We start from the raw sequence: 24,200 nt of genomic DNA, 5'->3' as shown, positions 1-24,200 counted from the left end.
TAACTCAAAAATCAGTCGCCCTACTATATACAGATGATAAATCCAAAGAGAAAGAAATCAGGGAAACATCACCTTTCACATATCCACAAGCAACATAAAATATCTTGGGATAACACTAATCAAAAAAGGGAAAGACATGTATAGTAAGAACTTTGAGACTTGAAAGAAAGAAATTAAACAAGATACCAGAAAATGGAAAGATCTCCCATGCTCTTGGATAGGTAGAATCAACATAGTAAAAATGGCAATCTTGCCAAAAGTAATGTACATATTCAACACAATCCCCATCAAAATCCCAAAACAGTTCTTCACAGACCTTGAAAGAACAATACTCAACTTTATATGGAAAAATAAAAAACCCAAGATAGCCAAAACAACTCTGTACAATAAAGGATCTTCTAGAGGCATCAACATCCTTGACTTCAAGCTCTATTATAGAGCCATAGTTTTGAAAACAGCTTGGTATTGGCACAAAAATAGACAGGTAGACCAATGGAATCGAATTGAAAACCCTGATATTAACCCACACACCTACAAACACCTTATTTTTGATAAAGATGCTAAATCTATACAATGGAAAAAAGATAGCATCTTCAACAAATGGTGCTGGTACAATTGGATTCAGACATGCAGAAAATTGCAGATAGATCCATACCTGTCACCATGCACGAAACTTAAGTGCAACCAGATCAAAGATCTCACCATAAATCCAGCCACACTGAATCTTCTAGAAGAGAAAGTGGGAATTACCCTTGAACAAATTGGCACAGGAGACCACTTCCTGAAGATTATGCCAGTAGCACAGACACTGAGGTCTGCAATTAATAAATGGGACCTCCTGCAACTGAGAAGCTTCTGCAAGGGAAAGGACACAGTCAGTAAGACAAAATGACCACCCACAGAATGGGAAAAGATATTCACCAACCCCATATCTGACAGAGGGCTGATTTCCAAAATATACAAGGATCTCAAGAAGCTAGCCACCAAAACACCAAACAATGAAATTAAAAAGTGGGGTGCAAAACTAAATAGAGAATTCTCAACATGGGAATCTGAAATGGCTGAAAGACACTTATGAAAGTGCTTGGCCATCAGAGAAATGCAATTCAAAACAACTCTGAGATACCACCTCACACCTGTCAGAATGGCTAAAATCAAAAATACCAATGACAGTCTATGCTGGAGAGGATGTGGAGAAAAAGGAACATTCCTCCATTGCTGATGGGAGTCTGAACTTGTAAGACCACTCTGGAAATCATTATGGTGGTTGCTCAGAAAAATTGGAATCAGTCTACCTCAAGATCCAGCCGTTCCTCTCTTGAGTATATACCCAAATACTTCACATTCATACAACAAGGGCATATGTTCAGCCATGTTCATAGCAGCATTATTTGTAATAGCCAGAACCTGGAAGCAACCTAGATGCCCCTCAACTGAAGAATGGATTGAGAAAATGTGGTACATTTATACAATGGAGTACTACTCAGCAGAAAAAAAAGCAATGGAATCTTGAAATTCGCAGGCAAATGGATGGACTAGAAGAAACCATCCTGAGTGAGGTAACCAGTCACAAAAAGACAAACATGGTATGTACTCACTCATATATGAATTTTAGACATAGAGCAAAGGATTACCAGCCTATAATCCTCTTCACCCAAGAAAGTAGAAAATATGATAAATGAACGGACCCCAGGAATGGGAAGGAGCAGGAACTCCTGAGTTAATTTGGAGCATGAGGGTAGGGGAGAGGGAGCTGCCAGAATGAGAGCAGGAGAAGAGGAGAGGAGAGGAGGAAATGAAGGAGCAGAAATATTGAGTTGGGGAAGAATAGAGGAGAGAGAGCAGGATGAGAGATACCATATCAGAGGGAGCCATTGTAGGTCCGAGGAGAGATCTTGCACTAGGGAGATTTCCAGAGACCTACAAGGATGATACAAACTGACAATCCAGGCAATGGTGGAGAGGATAACCTAAATGCCTTTCCCCTAAAATGAGATTGATGACTACTTTTTATGCCATCCTAGAGCTCTCATCCAGTGGCTGATGGAAGCAGAGACAGACATCCACAGATATACACTGAACTGAACTCTGGAACTTAGTTGAAGAGAGGAAGGAATGAAGATCAAAGGGGTCGGTATCAGGTTGGGGAAACCCACAAAAACAGATGGCCTGAATAAGGGGAAGCACTTCAACCCCAGATGCTGTCTGGGAGGCCAGTATAGTACTGATCCAGACCTTTGAACATGGATGTCAATGAGGAGGCCTCTGCACTCCAGGGGGCCCCTGGTAGTAGATTAGTATTTTCCCTGGTGTAAGAAGGGATTTGAGAGCCCATCCCACATGAAGGGATGCACTCTTGCCCTGGACACATGGGGGAAGGGCCCAGGTCCAGTCCAGGATGATGTGATGGACTTTGTGGAGCCCCCATTGATCGCCCTATCCTGCCTGGGGAGTGGAGGGTGGATGGGGTGGGGGGTAGGTCGTGGGTGGGGGAGAAGGGATGGGGGTAAGGGGAGGGAGAGGGAGAAGGGATTGACATGTGAAACAAGCTTGTTCCTAATTTGAACTAATAAAAAATTTAAAAAATAAGACTCAAAAAAAAGGGGGTGGAGCCAATGCACCCTGTAGGAGCAGACGACAGGAAATAATCAAATTGAGGGCTGAAATCAATAAAATAGAAACTAGGAGAACAATACAAAGAATCAATATAACAAAGAGTTGGTTCTTTGAGAAAATCAACAAATAGACAAACCTTTATCCAAACTTACCAAACAGCAGAGAGTGAACATGCAAATTAATAACATCAGGAATGAAAAAAGGGATATAACAACAGACACAGAGGAAGCCCAGAGAATCATCAGGCCATATTTCAAAAGCTATATAATCTCAAAATTAGAAAATCTAAAAGAAATGGACAATTTTCTGGAAGGATTTCACTTACCAAAATTAAATCAAGAACAGATAAGCAATTTAAATAGGCCTATAAACCCTAATGAAATTGAAGCAGTCATCAGAAATCTCCCAACCAAAAAAAGCCCAGGGCCAGATGGCTTCAGTGCAAAATTCTATCCGAAATTCAAGGTACAGCTAATACCAATTCTTCTCAAAGTATTCCACACAATAGAAGCAGAAAGGTCATTGTCAAACACTTTTATGAGGCTTCAATAACCTTGATACCCAAGCCACACAAAGACACAACTAAGAAAGAGAACTACAGACCCATATCCCTCATGAACATTGATGCAAAAATTCTCAATAAAATACTGGCAAATCAAATCCAAGAATGCATCAGTGAAATCATCCACCATGATCAAGTAGGCTTCATCCCAGGGATGCAAGGATGGTTCACCATGCAAAAATCTATCAATGTAATCCAGCATATAAACAGACTGAAGAAAAAACCACATGATCATCTCACTAGATGCCGAAAAGGCCTTTGACTAAATCCAACATTCCTTTATGATAAAGATCTTGGAGAAATCAGGGATAACAGGAACATACCTCAACATAATAAAAGCAATATACAGCAAACCAACAGCCAACATCAAATTAAATGGAGAGAAACTCAATGCAATTCCTCTAAAATCAGGGACAAGACAAAGCTGTCCACTCTCTCCATACCTCTTCAATATTGTCCTTGAAGTTCTAGCTAGAGCAATAAGATAACAAAAGAAGATCAAGGGAATACAAATCAGAAAGGAAGAAGTCAAGCTCTCACTATTTGCAGATGATATGATAGTCTACATAAGTGACCCAAAAAATCAGGGAACTCCTACAGCTGATAAACACCTTCAGCAAAGTAGCAGGATACAAGATTAACTCAAAAAAATTTGTAGCCCTATTATATACTGATGACACATTGGTGGAGAAAGAAATCAGAGAAACATCACCCTTTATAATTGCCACAAACAACATAAAATTCCTTGGGGTAACACTAACCAAAAACGTGAAAGACCTATACCATAAGAATTTTGACTCTCTAAAGAAAGAAATTAAAGAAGATACCAGAAAATGGAAAGATCTCCCATGCTCTTGGGTAGGTAGGAGCAACACAGTAAATATGGCAATCTTGCCAAAAGCAATCTACAGATTCAATCCAATTCCCAAAAAAATCCCAGTATAATTCTTCACACATGTTTAAAGAATAATTCTCGACTTTACATGGAAAAACCAAAGACCTAGGATAGACAGAACAACTCTTTACAATAAAGGATCTTCTGGAGGCATCACCATCCATGACTTCCAGCTCTGTTATAGAGCCATAGTTCTGAAAACAGCTTGGTATTGGCATAAAAATAGACAGGTAGACCAATGGAATCAAATTGAAAACCCTGATATTAACCCTCACACCTATGAACACCTGTTTTTTGACAAAGAAGCTAAAGTTATACAATGGAAAAAAGAAAGCAGTCTTCAACAAATGGTGCTGGCATACCTGGATGCTCGCATGTAGAAGACTGCAAATAGATCCATGCCTATCACCATGCACAAAACTTAAGTCCAAAGGGATCAAAGACCTCAACATAAATCTAGCCACACTGAAGCTATTAGAAGAGAAAGTGGGAAATACCCTTGAATGAATTGGTACAAAAGCTTCCTGACCATTACTGCAGTAGCACAGACACTAATTGACAAGTAATCAATGTGATCTCCTGAAACTCAGAAGCTTCTGTAAGGCAAAGGACATGGTCAGCAAGACAAAATGGCAGCCCACAGAATGGGAAAAGATCTTCACCAACCCCACATCAGACAGAGAGGGCTGATCTCCAAAATTTACAAATAACTCAAGAAGCTAGTCTCCAAAACACCAAATAATCCAATTAAAAAGTGGAATACAGAACTAAATAGACAGTTCTCAATAGAGGAATCTAAAATGGCTGAAAGACACATAAGAAAGTGCTCAACATCCTTAGCCATCAAGAAAATGCAAATCAAAACAACTCTGAGATACTACCTTATTCCTGTCAGAATGGCTAAAATCAAAAACACCAATAACAGCTTGTGCTGAAGAGGATGTGGAGAAAGGGGAACACTCCTCCACTACTGATGGGAGTGCCAACTCATACAGCCAATTTGGAAATCAATATGGGGATTCCTCAGGAAAATGGGAACCAGTCTACCAGAAGATCCAGCAATTCCACTCTTAGGCATAAACCCAAAAGAAGCACATTCATACAAGGACATCTGTTCAAAGATGTTCATAGCAGCATTATTTGTAAGAGCCAGAAACTGGAAGCCACCTAGATGCCCCTCAACTGAAGAATGGATACAGAAAATGCGGTACATTTATACAATGGAGTACTACTCAGCTGGAAACACAATGGAATCTTGAAATTCACAGGAAGAAACCATCCTGAGTGAGGTAAACCAGTCACAAAAAGACAAACATGGTATTTACTCAGTCATATATGGATTTTAGACATAGACAAAGGATTACCAGACTACAGTCCACACCACCAGAGAAGCTAGGAAACAAGGAGGACTCTAAGAGAGACATACATGGTCCCCCAGAGAAGAGGAAATGGACAAGATCCCCTGAGCAAATTGGGAGCAATCAGGGAGGGGAGAGTGTGCTAGGAGAATGAGTAAGGGAGAAGAGGAGGGGTGAGGAGGACATGAGGAAGCAGGATGTTTGATTTGGGGGAAGATTAGAGGAGAGCAAGACAAGAGATACCATAATAGAGGGAGCCATTATAGGTTTAAGAGAAATCAGGCACTAGGGAAATGTCTGGAGATCTACAAGGTTGACACCAAGTAACAATCTAATCAACAGAGGAGAGTCTATCTTTAATGCCCTCCCCTGATAATGAGATTGATGACTGACTTATATGCCATCCTAGACCCTTCATCCAGCAGCTGGTGGAAGAAGAAGCAGAAAGCCACAGCTAAATACTGAACTGAACTGGAATCCAGTTACAGAGAAGGAGTGATGAGCAAAGGGTTCAAGACCAGGCTGGTGAAACCCACAGAAACAGTAACCTGAACAAGGGGGAGCTCTTGGTCCCCAGACTGGTAGCTGGTAAACCAGCATGGGACTGATCTAGACCCCATGAATGTGGGTGTCAGTGAGGAGACCTCAGAAATCTATGGGGACTTTTGTAGTAGATCAGTAGTTAACCCTAGTATACGAATGGACTTTGGGAGCCCATCCCACATAAAGGGATACTCCCTGAGCCTAGACACACAGGAGAGGGTCCAGGCCCTATCCCAAAGGATACAACAGACACTGAAGACACCCTATGGAAGGCCTCATGCTCCCTGGGGTGCAGAAAGGGTATGGGATAGGTAGGGTGTTAGTTGCCGTGGGGGCAGTGGAGGAGGTGGGGAGAGGAAACTGGGAGTGACATGTAAAATAATGTTGTTTCTCGTTTAAATAAAAAATGGAGAAAAATAAAGCTCATTCAGAGAAGAGTAGGTAACAGTAATGAGAGACACGAGAATGTCCAAAGCCTAAGGAAGAATTTGCCAAGGAAAAACAGAAACATCTAGACCAATAGCAATAAGCACATTTATTACCTACCTATTGATCTATTATAATCACATTCCTTTATCACAATGAACCTTAGATAGCCAATTTCAGATATAAGATAGGCAAAGCACAGAAAGAGTTTTTGTATATTATTGTGGTATTAGATAGCAGAGAAAGTGAGAATAAATACCAAAAGAGCCCGAAAGGCATCTCAAAGAATCCCTTTCTAGAAAATCCAGGATAATGCAAATATTGAAATAAATGAGGATAATATAACACAATGAATGAAGTAGAACTCTAGGAGACCATATTCCCTGTTCATACCCACCCTCCCCATCTTTTCATCCTTCTCACTATCATTAGTTCATTTTTCCACAGACACACCTTGTTTTTACTTTCATGTCACATCATATATATAATTATGATTTTTATTAATCTCCAGAAAATATAGAATACACAAATTAGAGCAATCATGGATATTTGTTTTGTTTGTTTGTTTTTCTTTTTGGATTTTAGAGACAGGATTTCCTCTGTGGCTTTGGAGTCTCTCCTGGAACTCCATCTGTAGACCATCTGATCTCGAACTCACAGAGATCTGACTGCCTTTGCCTCCTGGGTGTTGGGATTAAAGGCTTGTGCCACCACTACCTGGCAGGATATTTGGTTTTCTGACTTAGTTTGCTTGATATAATAATTTCGAGTTGTGTCCATTTCCTCAAATGATGTAATTCATTCTTCTTTTACAACTGAACAAAATCTTACTGTATAAGATATCCCATGAGTTCTTTCTTATAAACTCTTGAGTACACAGTATGATAGTATTATCCAAAGTCAACATGCTATGCAAATCATCTCCATAATTCATCCATCCTGTTACACAGAAACTTTACACTTCATGCCCAATATCTCCCCGCTGTCTTATCCCCTGCAAAGATATCTGCCTGCCAGAGCTTATCAATATAGTTACTAAATGTATCAAATAGAACTATGAAAATAGGATACAGAAATTTATTTATTTTTATTTGTGAATGTTCTGATATGGATGTCTTTTTACGTAATGGGATAAAATAAAGTCTTATTACTTTAGGTGAAAAATCTCAGAAAATTACTAAATACATTGTAAATGCTATAAAAATCATTGCTGTGAGCCATGTTATCAAATCTTGCCTCCAACTCTCCTAATCCCTTTCACTTCCTCTGAGATTTATGAACTCTTCTTCTATAATTGTAATTGTCTCACATGCATGCACATATATACACACACGCACAGGCATGCATACACTCTATTTTCCTCTTTTATTAACAATGTATTCTTTCTCATACAATATATCCTGATTACAGTTTTCCCTCCCTCTGCTTCCCCTGGTCTCTTCCCACCTCCCCTCCCATACAGATCCACTCACTCCCTTTCTGTCTCTTATTAGAAAAGACAGGGCTTCTAAAAGATAATAACAAAATAAAATACAGTAAGATAAAACAAAATCCATCACAAAAAGTTGGACAAGACAAACGAAGAGAAGGAAAAAATGTTCCAAGAGAGGGCACAATAATCAGAGACCCACTCATTCACACACCTGAAGTCCCATAAAATACTAAACTGAAAGCTATAATATATACATAGAGGACCTGATGCAGACAGCTGTCAGCCCTGTGCTTGCTGTTTCAGTCTCTGTAAGTTCATATAAGCTTTGCTCATGTTAATATTGAGGGCCTTGTTCTCCTGGTGTCCTCTATACCCTCTGGCTTATACTTTTGCTGCCTCCTCTTCTGCATGGTTCCCTGAGTTCTGGCAGGAGGGATTTGATGGAGATAGCCCATTTAGGGCTGTGTTTTCTAAGGTTTCTCTCACTGTATGCAGCAGTTGGCTGTGGATATCTGTTTTGTTACAGGAAGAAGCTTCTATGATGATCACCGGATAAGGCACTAGTCTATGAGTATAGCAAACTATTATTAGGGGTCATTTTATTGTAACCTTTTTTTACTGGCCAGTAGTATCTGGTTTTACTGAAGGTCTCCGGAATATCTAGTCACTGGTCAGGTATGTTTTCCAGCTCATAGAGTAGGCCTTAAGTCAAATTAGACATCTGTTGGTTACTCCTATAAGCATTGTGCTCTAGCATATTTTAAAGTCAAGACAGATAATAGATTAAAAGGTTTGTGACTGAATTAGTGTTTTGTTTCTGTTTTGTTAGTGTGCAGAGTATCTTTCTGTACCAAAGATGCTAGCATATATGGATGAAGGCTTTATGTAGTTATTACCTTGACATCTCTGTGTACATTGAATAGTGTGGGTGTTGTCTTCAGCAATGGGGCACTTGCTGCCAGTTTGTGGAGAGCAACCTATAGTCTTATCAATAGCCTGAGCTGTGTCAGGATTAACATGGAACCCCTTTGACCAAAACTCAATTAGATATAACCCAATCCTCGTACTAGAAACTTCATTTGGTGACAAGAGATGACCAGTTAAGACTCCATCTCCCTCATTATTTGGAGACCAGTAGGATTGCCTTCATATATTTTTTCAAGTTTCCACTTCACTAAGTTTCTGTACCAACCCTCTAATGCCCCTCAATTCTAGCTGTCTCTCCCCACATTTCCTCCCTCAATTCCATCTCCCCACCTGATCTTCCCATTCCCGTTTTCCCCTCCCCCAGTGTAGCTGGAAGTTCTTGTCCTGCCAAGTCCCGTTGCCCTTCTCCTCCCCAAATAAGCACATGGATGCTATTTTAATTATAAAATTGTCAACTGGTAGCTAGGGCTTCTTATTGGCGAGCTCTGTCTTAATTATTAACCCATAACTACTAATCTATGTATTTCTACATGGCCTTATCTTACTAGAGAATGCCTGGCACATCTTATCCAACCCCCTACTCCCCACCCCACCCCTGTCTCTACATGGTGTCTCCTTCCAGTCTCTCTCTGCCTACCTTTCCCAGAATCCTCCTTGTCTCCTAGCCCCGCCTATCTTCCTGCCTGTATTGGCCAAACAGTGTTTTATTCATCAACCAGTAAGACAAGCACATATACAGAAGGGCATCTCTCATCACCCCACTCTACCTATGAAATCTATTCTATTTTCTCCTGCCACACACTGTATTTTGAACAAGCTTATAAAATAGTGTTCCCCTACTCAAGTAAACTCAGCATTATTTATCTCTCATTATTCTCTTTCCTTCTTTACCTCCCCCTTCAGTTATATATACCCCATTTTCCTTATTTCCCTATTCTAGTACCTCTATACAGCATGATGAAATAAACACAGAAAGAGACAAATAGAGAAAGAGAGAGAGAGAGAGAGAGAGAAAGAGAGAGAGAGAGAGATGCTAAGAGTAAGACTTAGGGAATGTTAAATAGCTAATATCAAATGCCACAGAAATTTGAGAAGCAAAAAAAAGCTCCCTCTCTCTCCCTGAGATAGAGTGCGTTATACTTGGTGTTGTTGGAATGGAACTAAGAATACTGAATAAAACTCATGCATGTTTTAGCATTTGATGTTTACTCCAAATAAATAAAGTTGAACAGAATGTTGGGTTAGTAATCACAAACCACTAATCCTAGAACATCTCAGATCTGTGTGACATATCTTTGTAAGAATATTGGTAAGATTCAGTAGAGTAAAAATGTTCTCTCTTGTGTTAGTAGCAATGATGGTTCAATAGACTTCAAGTTATTGCATTTGACTGAGTGGACTAAGGAAGCAGGTTTATATGATAGTAGTCAACAGCCCAGAGGCTATCACCACTCTGTTCTTAGTAAATTGAGACAGCCAATAATAAATAAGTGGAATAATTATGGTGGGGACAACACAGCCATCTTGATTTGCTTTCTATTGCTGATAAAGTCTTAATGCCATTTCAGTTTCTAGTGTTTCATTTGTTTGCTTGTTTTAATTTTGCTTTGTTTGTGTTCTGTTGGTTTGTTTGTTTGTTTTAAGCCTGCTTTTAAAATACCATCCAGGCTCACCTGCCCAGGAGTAGCACCATCTCCAGAGAGCTGAGATTCCAGCATCAAGCACTAATCAAGGAAATGTCCAACAAACTAACTACAGACCCATCTGATGAAGGTTTTTTCTTTTTTCACTTTTGTTTAACTCTTCTCAGAAGACTCCAGCCTGTCAATTTGAAAAACAAATATGACAAGCCTCCCCTTAGTCCCTTTCTTGGAAGTCAGGTTTGCAGTCATTAGAATTAAGGGATTGCTGGACATCCGAGTGACATACTCTAAAACTGAAGGTGTGAGAGGAAATGTTTCTAGTCACCCTTATTTATGTATTTTGGAGGCTGATTTATGGATGGTCAAACACTGAAGAAAAGGAAATACACAAATGTTTCATTGACTTTAAGTGATATTAATAGAATTCTTTATACTATATTTTAATACACTGTCTCATTTTTAAACTAGTTGCCACTAACAGAGAAAAAAAGAAATATGATGAGAGTAGAATAAAAGTTATTTCCTAATGATAAGAACTTTTTTTGATTCAGGGCTTGCCCAGAAGAATGGCCACAATTGTTCAATAAGCTGATAGGATGCTGAAGGGACAAGTGTCTGGTTTACTGGAATTCAAGTTTCCAGTGGTGGAACCAAAGCCTAATATATCTTGAAGTAAGTAACACTGGCATGGGATGGTTTGAATCTGTTTGGAAATTGCTTCCTTGTTTTCCATTTTCTAGTTTCCTGGGATACAGACTAAGACTCCACCTCACCGCATGTGTGTGCTGTCTGGAGCAAAGGAAGACACTCTTTCACCTGGTCTACTTTATGTTAGCGTCATCCAATGTTAATTTATACATCTTATAGTGAAGAAACATAACCACAAGACTATCCCTGAGAAAACTAACAGCAGCTATTATCCTGCCAAAGCAGCACATAAAGGATGCTTTTAAAATGTTGACTAAAGAAAGAAGAAAATGCTTCCCAAAAAACTGCAAACCAAGTACTTTAATAGAAAGAAATGTGGATATCAGCCTTTGTTTTTAGTTTTACAATGGATTCCCTTAATCAGTTTTTTTAGTTCTTGAAATTAAACATTTTTAAAACTTTTCCCATTTACTTCCCCTCTTCATCCCCTCTACTTCACATAACCAATATTATTTTTCCCTACTGAAATCAGTAGGATGATAATTTTGGAATGCAATATTTTATTGATTTGATGACCTATCCTAGCACCATGGAGCTGGGGGAAGTGGTATCTCATACAAAACTCGTAAGAACAGTCTCATATCATAATTTGATGGTATGAGTTTTACAACACCATATCACTTTAGCTGTGCCAATCATCATAATGTAAAAAAAATCCCATAATGAGTTTAAACCATTCTAAGGTAACACAAATGTAACATGGTCTGGATAGCACTGCACACTGTTTAATTTAATAGTTTTAATCTATAGTGTGAAGTTTGGATTGATTTGCAATTAGCATTTGGAACTCTCTGAATAGAACTTTAAAATCCTGGTAATGAAAAACACATGAAATAATAATTAATAATAATAATATAGTAATTAGGTAAGTGGTCATGAGTAATATTCAAAATTTTTATTCGATGGTATTATAATACAATAAATATAATTGCATGTCCAAAAGTTCTATCCAGAAAGGGTGAACAATGCAGTACAGGTAAGAGTTTTAATAACTTTAATGTCACCATCAGCTTCTCAAGGTCTCTCAAGGTCATAACATCATATCTTCTTGAGAATTTTGTGTACAATTTTAAGGTTACCTCTAAACAATGATGTTTACCCTTTAATGTCTCTTGGATGTTATAGCATTTAATCAATACATCAGTGAAAAACAAAATACTTTGTTAATGAAATCCAGCAACATATTGGTGTGAGTGTGAGATGTGATAAAATCACAATGGCACAAGCAACAAGAAAGTAATGCTAGCCATTCACTTATTGTACAGAGCTTATGAACCCAGAGAAAGATTTATCACGGAAGGACACTACATAACAGAAATCAGAAAATAACACTAACACTTTGTTAGTCTAAAGACATGACAACACTAACATTTTTGAGACATTTTGCATTTGTTTTTGTTTTTTTCTCTTACTTTTCCAAATTGCGTTGGACATTTACAGTAAATTAAGAGAAGCAGCTAGTGGTGTTATTAAGCATTGAAATACTATAATCTGCTGTGGATATGGGAAATGTATTTCATTCTCTTGAAAAATGAAACAAAGCAAGTCTAGGTATAATTTTACCCAGTATTTGGTTGGGTTTTCCAAATGATCCTCAATAACCCATATTTGGCAGATGCCAAGACAAGCAAAATTCTGATCTAAGGAGGATACAATGAAAATAAGTGAAACCTATATTTGGAAAGTGAATCTTCTAGATTCCAAGAAATCATGGCCCAAGTGATTTGGATTTCTATTCATCCTCAAATGGAATCTGTCTAAAATCAAACATCAAGACAAATAGGTTAACAAGTTTGGAAGCGGGGAGATAAATAAAACCTTGATTTATTTAGTCATATAGCTTCCCTTTTTATTTAATTAAGTAATAATATTTACTAGACAAATTATTTGCCCTAACAAACAATAACTTGCTAAGATACATGCCTTTGTGTATTCAACAAAGGAAATCCTGCCAGCTAAACAAAAGCAAAAGAAAGACAGAATCAAGGGTCTGTCTTTTAGGTTACGTGGTGTTGAGTCTGTGGCTGAAATGGGCAAGTGTGCTCTAGTTCTTGGACTTAGTTCTTGTCTCCAGTGATAGCTCCTAGACTTAGGCACTGTTTACCTGAGCATTACTTAAATTATTTGCAAAACAGTGACTTCAGCATGGTTTTCTTTCACATCCAACTTCCCTTGGCATCTACCAAATCTGTGAGATGCCATCAGAGTAACCCTTGTCTCAACAGATGCTTGCAGCTTCTTCACTTTTCCCCATTTCCCAGAACCAAATGAATGTGCACATATGTTCACAAATATAAACACATCCATATATACACATACACACAAGGGCTCTAGCTTCTCATATGTATAAATTTAAAATCTTACATTAGTTTTAATTATGATTTCCAAATTAGACTTATTTCAATAACAATAGTATGTCTTCTTACTGTGTTATTCTAAAGGCAGTTTGAATTGAAGCATGCTATAAAACTTATATTTTTGTTATATTAGAGGAAATCAGAGATGACTTATGATACCCAAAGAATGCTACTTAAATTTTTCTGATATATCTTTGGTTTTTGTTTGTTTGTTTGTTTGGTTGGTTGGTTGGTTGGCTGGCTGGTTTTTCTAGACAGGGTTTCTCTGTGTAGCCCTGGTTATTCTAGAACACATTCTTTAGGCCAGGCTGGCCTCAAAGTCAGAGCCTGAATCTGCCTCCCAAGTGCTGGGATTAAATATGTGTGCCACTACTGGCTGGCTCAAAGTTATTTTCTATGTTCTTTAATTAAGCATAGATCCTTCTCAGAATATTTCCTTTCTATTTTCTCTTCATCACATACACATGCTCTAACACTGTCACATGCTATCAAATACAAAACACAACACTGGTATTATACCAAGTATCATTTGTATATAAGCCAATGTGAAGACACAGTTTTCAAGTTAATCACCACAGGAAGTACCTTATCCATCTAAATTTTACTTGTGGATATAAAATACTTTACTTCTCTATTCACATAGTATAGTGCTATTGGCAGAGTAAGAAACAATTGTTTACAGAAAATGAAGCCAATCTTCACCAATGTTCAGAACTCTCACATTTAAAAGAAATTTATTTGGAAATTGTTTATGGGAAATTATTAATGCTGTGTATTAGAAAAGTTGAGATCTGTCATCTCCTTTTGAAAATACACTTGAATATTAAATGACTAAATGGAGAAGATCAGATGGACAACAATCAATTAATACAAGAATCAATAAAAGGAGGGTGAGCCCTTTTAGAATAAAACATCTTTCTTGCATAAGACTTTTTTCACAGCCTCTTTTACATCCTTATTTCGTAAAGAGTAGATTAAGGGATTCAGCATAGGTGTGAGCAAAATGTAACATACCGAAGCTATTTTACGAAGTTCAGGGTTGTTTGGAGGTGTGAGGTACACAAAGGAAACAGTCCCATAAAGTAAACTTACAACCCCCAGATGGGAGCTGCAGGTGGAGAAGGCTTTTTTTCTCCCTTCGCTGGACTGGATCTTTAAAACTGTGGATACAATATACATGTAAGATACTACAATAACAATTATTGTGGGCAAAATTATGAGCACAGCCAAACTAAGTGATACCATCTTATTGATAAAAGTATTAGAACAGGAGATCTTTTCGATTGGGTTTGAATCACAGTAGAAGTGATCTATGACCCTAGAGGCACAAAAAGTCATGGAGAATGTTACACTGATTTGGAGGATGGAACTGACCCAGCCACAGAGATAGGAACCAGCCACCAACTGGACACAGACACTCCTTGACATGCGGACACTATAAAGGAGAGGATTGCAGATGGCAGTGAAGCGGTCATAGGCCATGGCTGCTAGCACAAAGGCTTCTGTTACCATGAAAAGTGCATAAAGGAAAAGCTGAGCCACACAACCCACAAAGGATATGGTCTTTTTCTGAGATAAGATGTTGACCATAGCTTTAGGTACAATAACAGTAGAGTAGGAGAGGTCAATGACAGAGAGGTTTCCTAGGAAGAAATACATTGGTGTATTTAGCTTAGGATCAGTCACTATGATGCCAATCATGCTAAGGTTCCCCAGAAGAACCATCCCATATATAAACAGAAATAGAAGAAAGATGACACTGTGGAGCTCTGGACGGACCCTGATGCCTACAAGAATGAAGTCAGTCACTTCTGAGTCGTGAATGAAGTCAGTAACGTCTGAATAATTGACTCTTTCCTTGTCACTCATGGCAATTTTCTGCTTCTGGTTATAAAAGAAAATCAACACATAAACTCCCCACACTTTATTACCTATCACCAATAAAATATCACATTAAAGAAACTTATAGATAACGTAAGCTTTATATCCACTACTCAACTAAGATTACACAACAGCAAACTACAGATGAGAGATACATTGCTGCTGCCTAAGGCAACACAATTGGATCAAAATGTAATGGTAATCAAGAATAGTGTTAAATATAATGTAATTTGATATTTTTTATATCATCACTGTCACATAAGAACCTGTGAATTATAATTTATGACCAAGATAATATCAAAAATTTAAAGAGTGATTAAAATTTTAGGAAAGTATATTTTTAGTATTATGTTTATCACTCTTTTAAATTTTTGATTTTGTTTATTTTTTATTATTTATTTTTCTCATTAATAACATGTTTTACCTTTTGTCTGTAACAAAAAATAAAAAAACCAGGAAGTTAAGAGTAAAATGCAAGGTAGAATCTTCTTAACAAATGAACTCTTACAACTACAGATTATTTATCAAGAAACTACTTCCCTCAGAGAACTTTTATAAACTGACCACTCTTCAGTTCATGCAGCACACCCATTTACTTTAAGTCAAATAAAAATATCAGTAAGACATTTATGTTTTTATCCTCTGAAGCTTGATTCTTCCTGTTTCTGTATAAATATGTCAAAAAACACATTTGAAGCATTTTTAAATGTGAGAAAAAAATAGAGGCTTAAAGAAAGGAGCCAATCAAAAACCTCCTGACTCCATGGAAGAAGAAAGATTATATTAGACAGAAAATATTAATGAGCTCTTAATCTTATAGTAAGTGCTCAGTAGTTTTAAGAATAAATACCTGTTAATTTTCTAAAACACCCAAACCACTCAATTTTCTTTTAGGCTAACTGATAAACAACTTTAATTATTTTGAAGCATTCTTGGTCTTCTTATATTATGAAAAACACATTCATTATTAATTAAGTTGGCTAATAGCTAAAAATAACTATAATTTTCCTTTGTGATACTTAAACCAAACATTATTCATTCTTCCCATTAGTGATATGGATAATAAAAACCTACAAATTATCCAGGAAGCTTCTTTGTCAGGGTTGAGATTAGTGGTAAAGACACAATCAAAATGATGATATGCAGTTTCCTTTTGACTCACCAACCTAGTTACAAAAAGTATAGTTATAATTTCTTTCTTTTCTAGGAATCACAAAACTCTTTCAGAACCTTGTTGATACCTTTTGTTTGTTGCTTCCTTCAATAAATTTCTCATAAAAGTTCATAAAATTAATGCATACACATTTGAATCCATAGAAATAATGCCTCTACTTGACAATATTGGCTATTCTTGATCTCCAGCCTTATCCTTCTCTACCATATATCTGAAATCCATTCTGAGAGGCCTATAATGGCTTGATTTCAATGGTGGTAGACATGAATTAAATTTACTGTGTAAGGTAGATAAAGGTGAATAGTTTGATTTCAATTGTGGTAGACATGAATTAAATTCACTGTGTAACGTGAATAAAGGTGTTTATTTTTATTGGAGAAGAATATAAAGAATCTTCTCAGGTACACACTCTGCAGAATACTTTCAAGTGTTCTCCTTTTGTTGATTGGGAGTGGGAAAATGACTTTTAAGACAGGCTAAATTATTTCACATATATCTGCCTTCCACAACAAATCATAAGTTTGTAACTTAATGGGCTTAGTTGTGATGATTATTTCAAAATGTGTAACACATTCAAACATGACTATCATTGCTGTGATAAGAAGACTTTGAAAATATCACAGGTTTAATTAGCTTTAAAGTTTAATCTAATTTTAAAATAAGCAGAAAATTTAGTATAGAAAAATCTCATTTCTACAACAAAGCAAGAACTATTTTGTGGCTACACCAATGAAAACAGCATAATTTTTCAAACATAATCTATCTGTATCTAACAGACCACTCATTAATTTGTTTAGTTGATATTTATAAAGCATCTAATCTATGGCAAAAATTTTTGGCACTGAATATGAAAATTTTTTAAATATTCAATTCAGTACTAGTTTATGGTGTGAAATGATGCATTTCATGAAGTATTTATCATGATGTAACAGTGATCTTTAGTTTACTGCTAAATGACCAACAATAACTCACTCAGTACCAGTTTTTAAAGCATATTTTAAAAGAGGCTACAGTGACAATGCTGAAGTTATAGCTAAGTTTTCTGAACCCAGAAGCCTTAGGTGATTTTAAGAGCAAACCTGACTGTAAGTGTTCCAGGGTGTATTTCAATTACACTGTAGATGACTTTGGACTCAGAAAAATTTCCAATGTATCTGTGAATAAAAGATGACTATTCTAATCTAAACAAATAGTTGGTAAATCAATGTTGTTCGTATCTTACACACAAAATTGTGAAAAAAGACTTTGAAAGCCTTATCTGCATTAATAATTAGAAATAACCAATATCATATATGAAATAGCTGAATACAGGAAATAAAGAAGTTTTATGGTTGTACAGTTTATTAAGTGGTAAAATGAAAGCAAATAAGATAAAAGAATTCATATAATTCAAATTATACTTTAAATACCACCTATCATAATTTTGGCCTGATTTAGACATTATCTTCTTTCAGGTAAAGGAATGTGATTCTCAAAGCTTATGCTCACCTGAATAATTATTAAATTATGTCATCACATTTTGAGATTCAATAAAAGTGCATTTTAAGCATGCAGATAATGTCTTGGGTTTTCTTTTTATAGAACTAAACTACATAATTAATTGGTAAATATCCTTACCTTAATTTATACTTATTTCTCTCTTGTGGTCTCTCTTACATGAAGCTGAAGAATTCCGATTTTTTTATTTTATTCTAAAATGAAAGATAAATTTGTAAAATAAAGATAAAAGATCAAAATTTAACATTCCTGATAATGTTTAATTCCCAAGAAGATAACGCCCTTCATAGGCACAATACGCATATCTTGATGGCTTTGCCTAAATTCATAATTTAATTTTCCTTTACCTATTAGTAAGGTTTGTTCCCTCTTTAGTTTAACCTTGTTAGGAGACTTGTTGAGATTATATTCCTGGACACGAAGTAAGATGATGGCCTCTGGATTGACTCAGTTGGCCCATAGAATTCTATTTCTCTGCCAGAACTAAAGAAGTGCCACTGACTGAGTCTACACACATAGTTGCATGCAGAGTTCCAGCCTCCTTGCTAACAGTCTCGTACTGAAGACAAGAAAAACGGAGACAAGAGGTAAGTAACAAAACTTCTGTTCCCTGGTGACTGAAAAAAAGAAAGAAACAGCAGCCAGAAACTGTGGTAGTCTTTTTTTTACTCCAATCTCATGAAACAATGCCAGAGAATTGCAGCATCAAAGTTTTTCAGGACTTTGAAGAGAAAGTCCCTCTGAGAGTGGGCTAGAAAAAAAGTCAATTAAAATTTCATAACAAGGGCAAAGTTCAGGGCCATCCCATGAGGCTACATGAGGAGCAGTCACCAAATGTGATTTCCTTGTTGAATACTCTTGAGATAATCACAAACTCATCTTGGACGAATCTCCTTGTTGAAAAAGGTTTGCTCATACTAAGCTGGAGTCTTGTCTCTTAACTCTGGTTGCCATAGAGTCTCATGCTGATCTCTGAACCTACTTATACTATAGCCACTGATGTCTTTCTAACTTTAGCAAGATTGTTGGCTTTCACTCTTGTGTGGCTAAATTTAGCATTCTTAATTACTATTCATTCCTTTATGTTGAGGCAAGATCATAGTTTAGCCCAGGCTAGTCTGCAGCTCTCTATATAGCCCAGGCTGGCTTCAAATTCATGTCAGTACTCCTGATTCTGCTTCCTGAGTGCTGGAATGACATCTTCACACCACTAGATATGTCCTTACTTTCTGTCAGGACCTCTTTTGCAATATCTGGATACTTTCTAACTTGCTTTAAAGATGCTAATGTCAGAAACTATATTTCTAAGCAGTAAGAATTATTAAATTCCAGTGTAAATATGTTAGCCACAAAAACTCTAAATAAAATAATCAATCCATGTAACAACAGCGATGGTGTTAACTTAGAAAGTACATTTCTACTCTGGATATTCCAGATTGATATACACCAGTGTCTCAAGTGACTATGAATTATAATGAATAGAAAAGACAAAATGGACTTTCAAATATTAGGGCCTTCTCTGGCACACAGCATTTGTGAGACATTCATGTAAAACACAATCCCCAAACCTTATGTTGAGATTATGAAGCTCAACCACTACCTGGAAAAAGAAGTCTAACAAGAAGATAGTCTATATGGCTGGGGTGGTAGCTCATGCCTTTAATCCCAGCACTTAGAAGGCAGAGGCAGGCAGATCTCAGTGAGTTTGAGGCAATCCTGGTCTACAGAGTGAGTTTCAGGACAGCTAAGGCTATACAGAGAAACTGTGCCTTGAGAAACAAGCAAATAACAGCAGCAAAAAAATAATTTATATGCCTTTAATCCCAGCACTCGGGAGGCAGAGGCAGGCGAATTTCTGTGAGTTGGAGACCAGCCTGGTCTACAAGAGCTAGTTCCATGACAAGCTCCAAAGCTACACAGAGAAACCTTATCTCAAAAAAATAGCTTATAGTCTGTAAATAACTTGGGAGTTTGAATAGACACAATACACATGCAAGAAATGGTTCTTCCAAACACATGTGCCCCTTTACTTCTGGAAGTTTTTAATATTTACAACTATAACCCCAAAACTTTTATCATCATTAATTTTTTTCAGTACACCAGTCTCTTCCCACTGGGATTTATTAAATTCCTACTGTCTTTGTGAAGAAAAGTTTACATTGATATTTAACTAGCAAATTTCTTAGCTAAACTTTTCTCCAATTTGTCATGGTACCTTGTTCACCTTGTGTTCTTGTCATTGTTTAATTATTTAATGTCATTATCAAAGAAGAGATAGAGACTTGGTGAGAAAGACAAGTGTAGGAAATAGCTTAGTGATGTGGGATTCCACTCGGCTCAGGCTATGTACACACCTCTCCCTTAAAACTCCTAGAAAATTGTCACCCACCTAGGACTCTTTCTTGCAGGCACTATACACACAAGCTCTTCTGTGAACAATGTACCTAGCATCCTGTTAATCTAAGATCTCCAGTTGCATTAAGATGAATACACAGACCACAGCAAACAACAGCATACATTTCTTCTCCCCCTAAATAGCATCAAAGTTAAACAGTTTCTATTCAGACTCTTTTTTTGAGACAAGTTCTCTTTGTAACCCAGCTGGCCTAGGCCATACAATTTAGACAAGGGCAGCCTTGAACTCACAAATTTCTGCCTGCTTCTGTCTCCCAAATACTGGCCACCATGAGGGGATATTCAGTCTTTTCAGTTGTATTCCAGTTCTATCCAGTTATGAGGAGAGTTCAACTGATCTAACAAAAAGTATTTTGAGTGCATACACAACATTATAAACCATATAGCCCTAGCGAACTTGTAGGGAGAATCCCTTATTTACCATGTTATTTCTATGCACAATTGGGCATGCATATAATTAAAATATGATGTATTATGGGAGGAGACATGCACAGTAACCAAACAGTTATAAAATCTAAGCCTGTCAATCACAACAGAAAGCTGTTGTGCTTCTTCAACAGAAACCTTCTTGTGCTCTGTAGCAATAAAACTCCTACTTCTCTTGGATATCCTGAAAGGAAGTCCCAAACAAAGATTGGAACCCTGAGTACTCTCACTATTGTGAACATTTTAATGCATGACTATGCATTCATTTCTGGCCTGTGCTATGATTATGCCTTTGAATACTATTTTCTTGCTACTTTGTAAGTTGTGTGTACTTTTGTTTCAATTGTTTGAATAAAAAGCCAAAAGCATGGAAATACTTGAGCCATGAATATTCATTTTATGTTGTAGGTTGTGATTCAGTCTCTACTGTTTTATTTCATCAGTTGCCCTTGTTTTTTAGTTTTAGTCTTTAGAAGCTCTTCTATATCTTACTTTTTCTGAATCCAAGATGCTTCAGGTTTTCTTTATTGTTCTCCTCTGAGCCTTAGAATCAAATATTTCTCCAACTATTTCATGTTTTATTCAGTATGAAATAAAATTAAAAGCCTGAATAAGGACTCTGGGTTCATTTTGCTTCCAGGACATTATTGCTTCTAGCTTCTCAACTAACAGTTAAAACATGTCTGATAACCCATCACACATACACACACACACACACACACACACACACACACACACACACACACACTTGTAATTATGTCTTTAGTTTTTCAGCTGCATCTCCATTAATGTATTCAAGTTATTCCCTGCTGTGTGTTATAGTCCAGCTTTCTCCTTTTCAATCTTCCACTTTAGCAATGAGAACTCCTCTGGTCTCCACCATTTTCCATCCACTTACCTGAAAATTTGATCACATTTGCATACATGCACATCAATTTCATTCTGGACTCTTCTGGGAAACAACATCACCAAGGCATAGTGTATGTACTCTCTCAGTTCACAGCTTTAAAAACTGTAGGTAATTTTCTTGACAATGATTGCTGTGGGAGATCCCAGCCACTGTAGGTGTGATTGACATGGGTGTGTGGTCCAGGATAAGAAAGCAAACTGAGTAAGCCATAAAAGACAAGCTAATAAGCAACATTTCTCCACCTGTTACTCTGTAAGTTACTTTTAGTGATAGTCTTTATAGCTGCAATAGAAGCACACTAAAACAGAAAACTGGTACCAGGACAGTAAGATATAGCCATGACTCATCTGACCATGTTGTTATGGGAGAACTATGAAACAATTTGAAAATCCATAGAGTGTTCAGAGCTCCACAAGCTGTCATGGTAATCACTGACGGGCTATCGTGATGTTTCAGAAGGGAGTTTGAGAGTCTCTCCAAGACTATATTAGGGCCATTCATATGCTATTTTGTGTTGAGAAACTGTGATTTATGGTGACCTGGGACTGAAGGATCACCTGTAAAAGATCAGCACCACTGAAATGAAAACTTTGCTTTGCTGCAACATTCGATACTGGTTAGCTGGGTCTGAGAAATCAACTGTACTAAAATAGAGACCACCATCACTGAGGTGAAACATTCTGGGAGTATTTCCTCAGGGCCAGCAAAAGAAAGTGTTGTTCAAGAAAGAAGGAAAGAAACAAAAAAAGGAAGGAAAGAAAGAAGGAATAAGGAAGGAAGGAAGGAAGACAGAGAGGATCAATGCTGCACTTCATGCTGGCAGCCAGATTTGATAATATGTGAGAGTCTCCCACATAGTAGTAATTCTGAAGGCCTGTAGGTGTTATGGAGATCAGCTGAATCTTGTCACCGTAAGAGGGAGAGTCATTGGTGAAAGTGTAGTTGCAGTGCAAATCCCAGGATTGAGACTTGACATCATTGTCATGGTTGGAGATCATGAATATAGTTTAAGAGAGGCCATTAGTAAAGGTGCTGTCTCAGTTGCAGTGAAAATACTAGCATTATTTGAGATGTCTGAACTATGGAATGACCACAAACTACACTGCCAGCTGTGGAGTGAAGTAAGCTGAGTCCAGGAGACAAATGTTATGTGCTATGGATGATGGAGCCAAAACAGTAGAGATGCATAGGTCCCCTCTGGAGCTCAGAAGGTTGTCAGTGATTCCCAAATGATGGACACTGAGATGCAAGATTTTGTTTGCACTGCTGGATTTTGCACTGTTTGGTTTTATTTGACTGTGTTTCATTTTGCCCTGATTCTTCCTTCCCTCTTGGAATAAGAAGTATTTAAGTTACATTTTTATTTTATAGGATCTCACAGTTGAGAGACTTGAACTTTTAGAGAAACTTTGCATATCTTTAAGAGACTTAACTTTGAAAATATATTAATTTTTCAAGCGTATGGTACTTTTAAAGTTCATGCTGGTGAAGATATGGGAAAAGGGGAATATTTATTCATTGCTGGTAGGATCACAAACTGGTAAAGCCACTATGGAATTCATGGAATAGTGAAAGTTCATCATGAAGCTGATAATAGATCTACCTCAAGACTTCTAATAGCACAAAGAAGCCATTTTGTCAGTGTTTTTTGATCAGGAACTCTAATACAGGTGGAATGTAGAGCTGTCTTTTGGTTATCAGTACTGCTAAAGAACACAAATATAAGTTTCTCTACTCTCCAAACTTGTTTTGGTAGTTTCCAATTACTTCAGTTTTCTCAGCATAATCTTATGAGACAAATTTCTCTAAAAGTATCATGCACTAGTGGATGTTCTCGAAAGGAACAGAACTGATAGTATGAAGAGATACATACATAATATACATATCCATCCACCTCTCCATCCCCTGGAGCCCTGGGGAATTTCTAGAGAGCTGCTGATCTATATTGGAATCCTGAAAAAGTGGATTTTAACACCAGGGGGAAAATGCCTCAGCAACAGGGTAGAAGAACTTGCTAGCAAGAGTAAGGGCAATACAGAGAGGCTAGATAACAAGGAAGGCCCAAAGAGGGATGCATGGATTTCCCTGGGAAGGGGAAGTAGAAAAGTCTCCTGGATAAACTGGGGGCAGTGGGGAGCGTGGTGATGGGGGGGATAAAGGGATGGAAACTAGAAGGAGCAGGTTGAAGACAAGATGGACAGGGAGAATAACAAAGAGACATCTTTGTGGTGGGGGGCATGCATTTCGGAGCTGGAAACCCCCAGGAACCCACAAGAATGACCGCGACTAAGACTCCTAGCAATGGTGGAGAAGGTCCTGAACTGGCTGTCTACTGTAGCAGATTGGTGACTTCCCTAATTGTCATCAGGGATACTCTATCCAGTAACTGATGGAAGCAGAGGCAGAGATCCACAGCCATGCACTGTGTTG

General features: G+C 37.4%; 1 protein-coding gene across 1 annotated transcript; it reads right to left on the bottom strand.

The window, feature by feature from the left end:
- Positions 1-14,367: 14,367 nt before the first annotated feature.
- Positions 14,368-15,336, bottom strand: LOC100753547 (olfactory receptor 9K2). Its single transcript, XM_027391888.1, has one exon. The coding sequence runs from the start codon at positions 15,334-15,336 to the stop codon at positions 14,368-14,370; it is 969 nt and encodes a 322-aa protein (XP_027247689.1).
- Positions 15,337-24,200: the final 8,864 nt, after the last annotated feature.

The sequence above is a fragment of the Cricetulus griseus genome, assembly GCF_003668045.3.
Source record: "Cricetulus griseus strain 17A/GY chromosome 1 unlocalized genomic scaffold, alternate assembly CriGri-PICRH-1.0 chr1_0, whole genome shotgun sequence".
Lineage (NCBI taxonomy): Eukaryota > Metazoa > Chordata > Mammalia > Rodentia > Cricetidae > Cricetulus > Cricetulus griseus.
The sequence above is the reverse complement of the archived record's forward strand: the minus strand, read 5'-3'. Positions and strand labels throughout refer to the sequence as shown.

Bases quoted from the DNA above. Each gene is read 5' to 3' on its own strand.
- LOC100753547 (XM_027391888.1), bottom strand. From the start codon at position 15,336: ATGAGTGACAAGGAAAGAGTCAATTATTCAGACGTTACTGACTTCATT.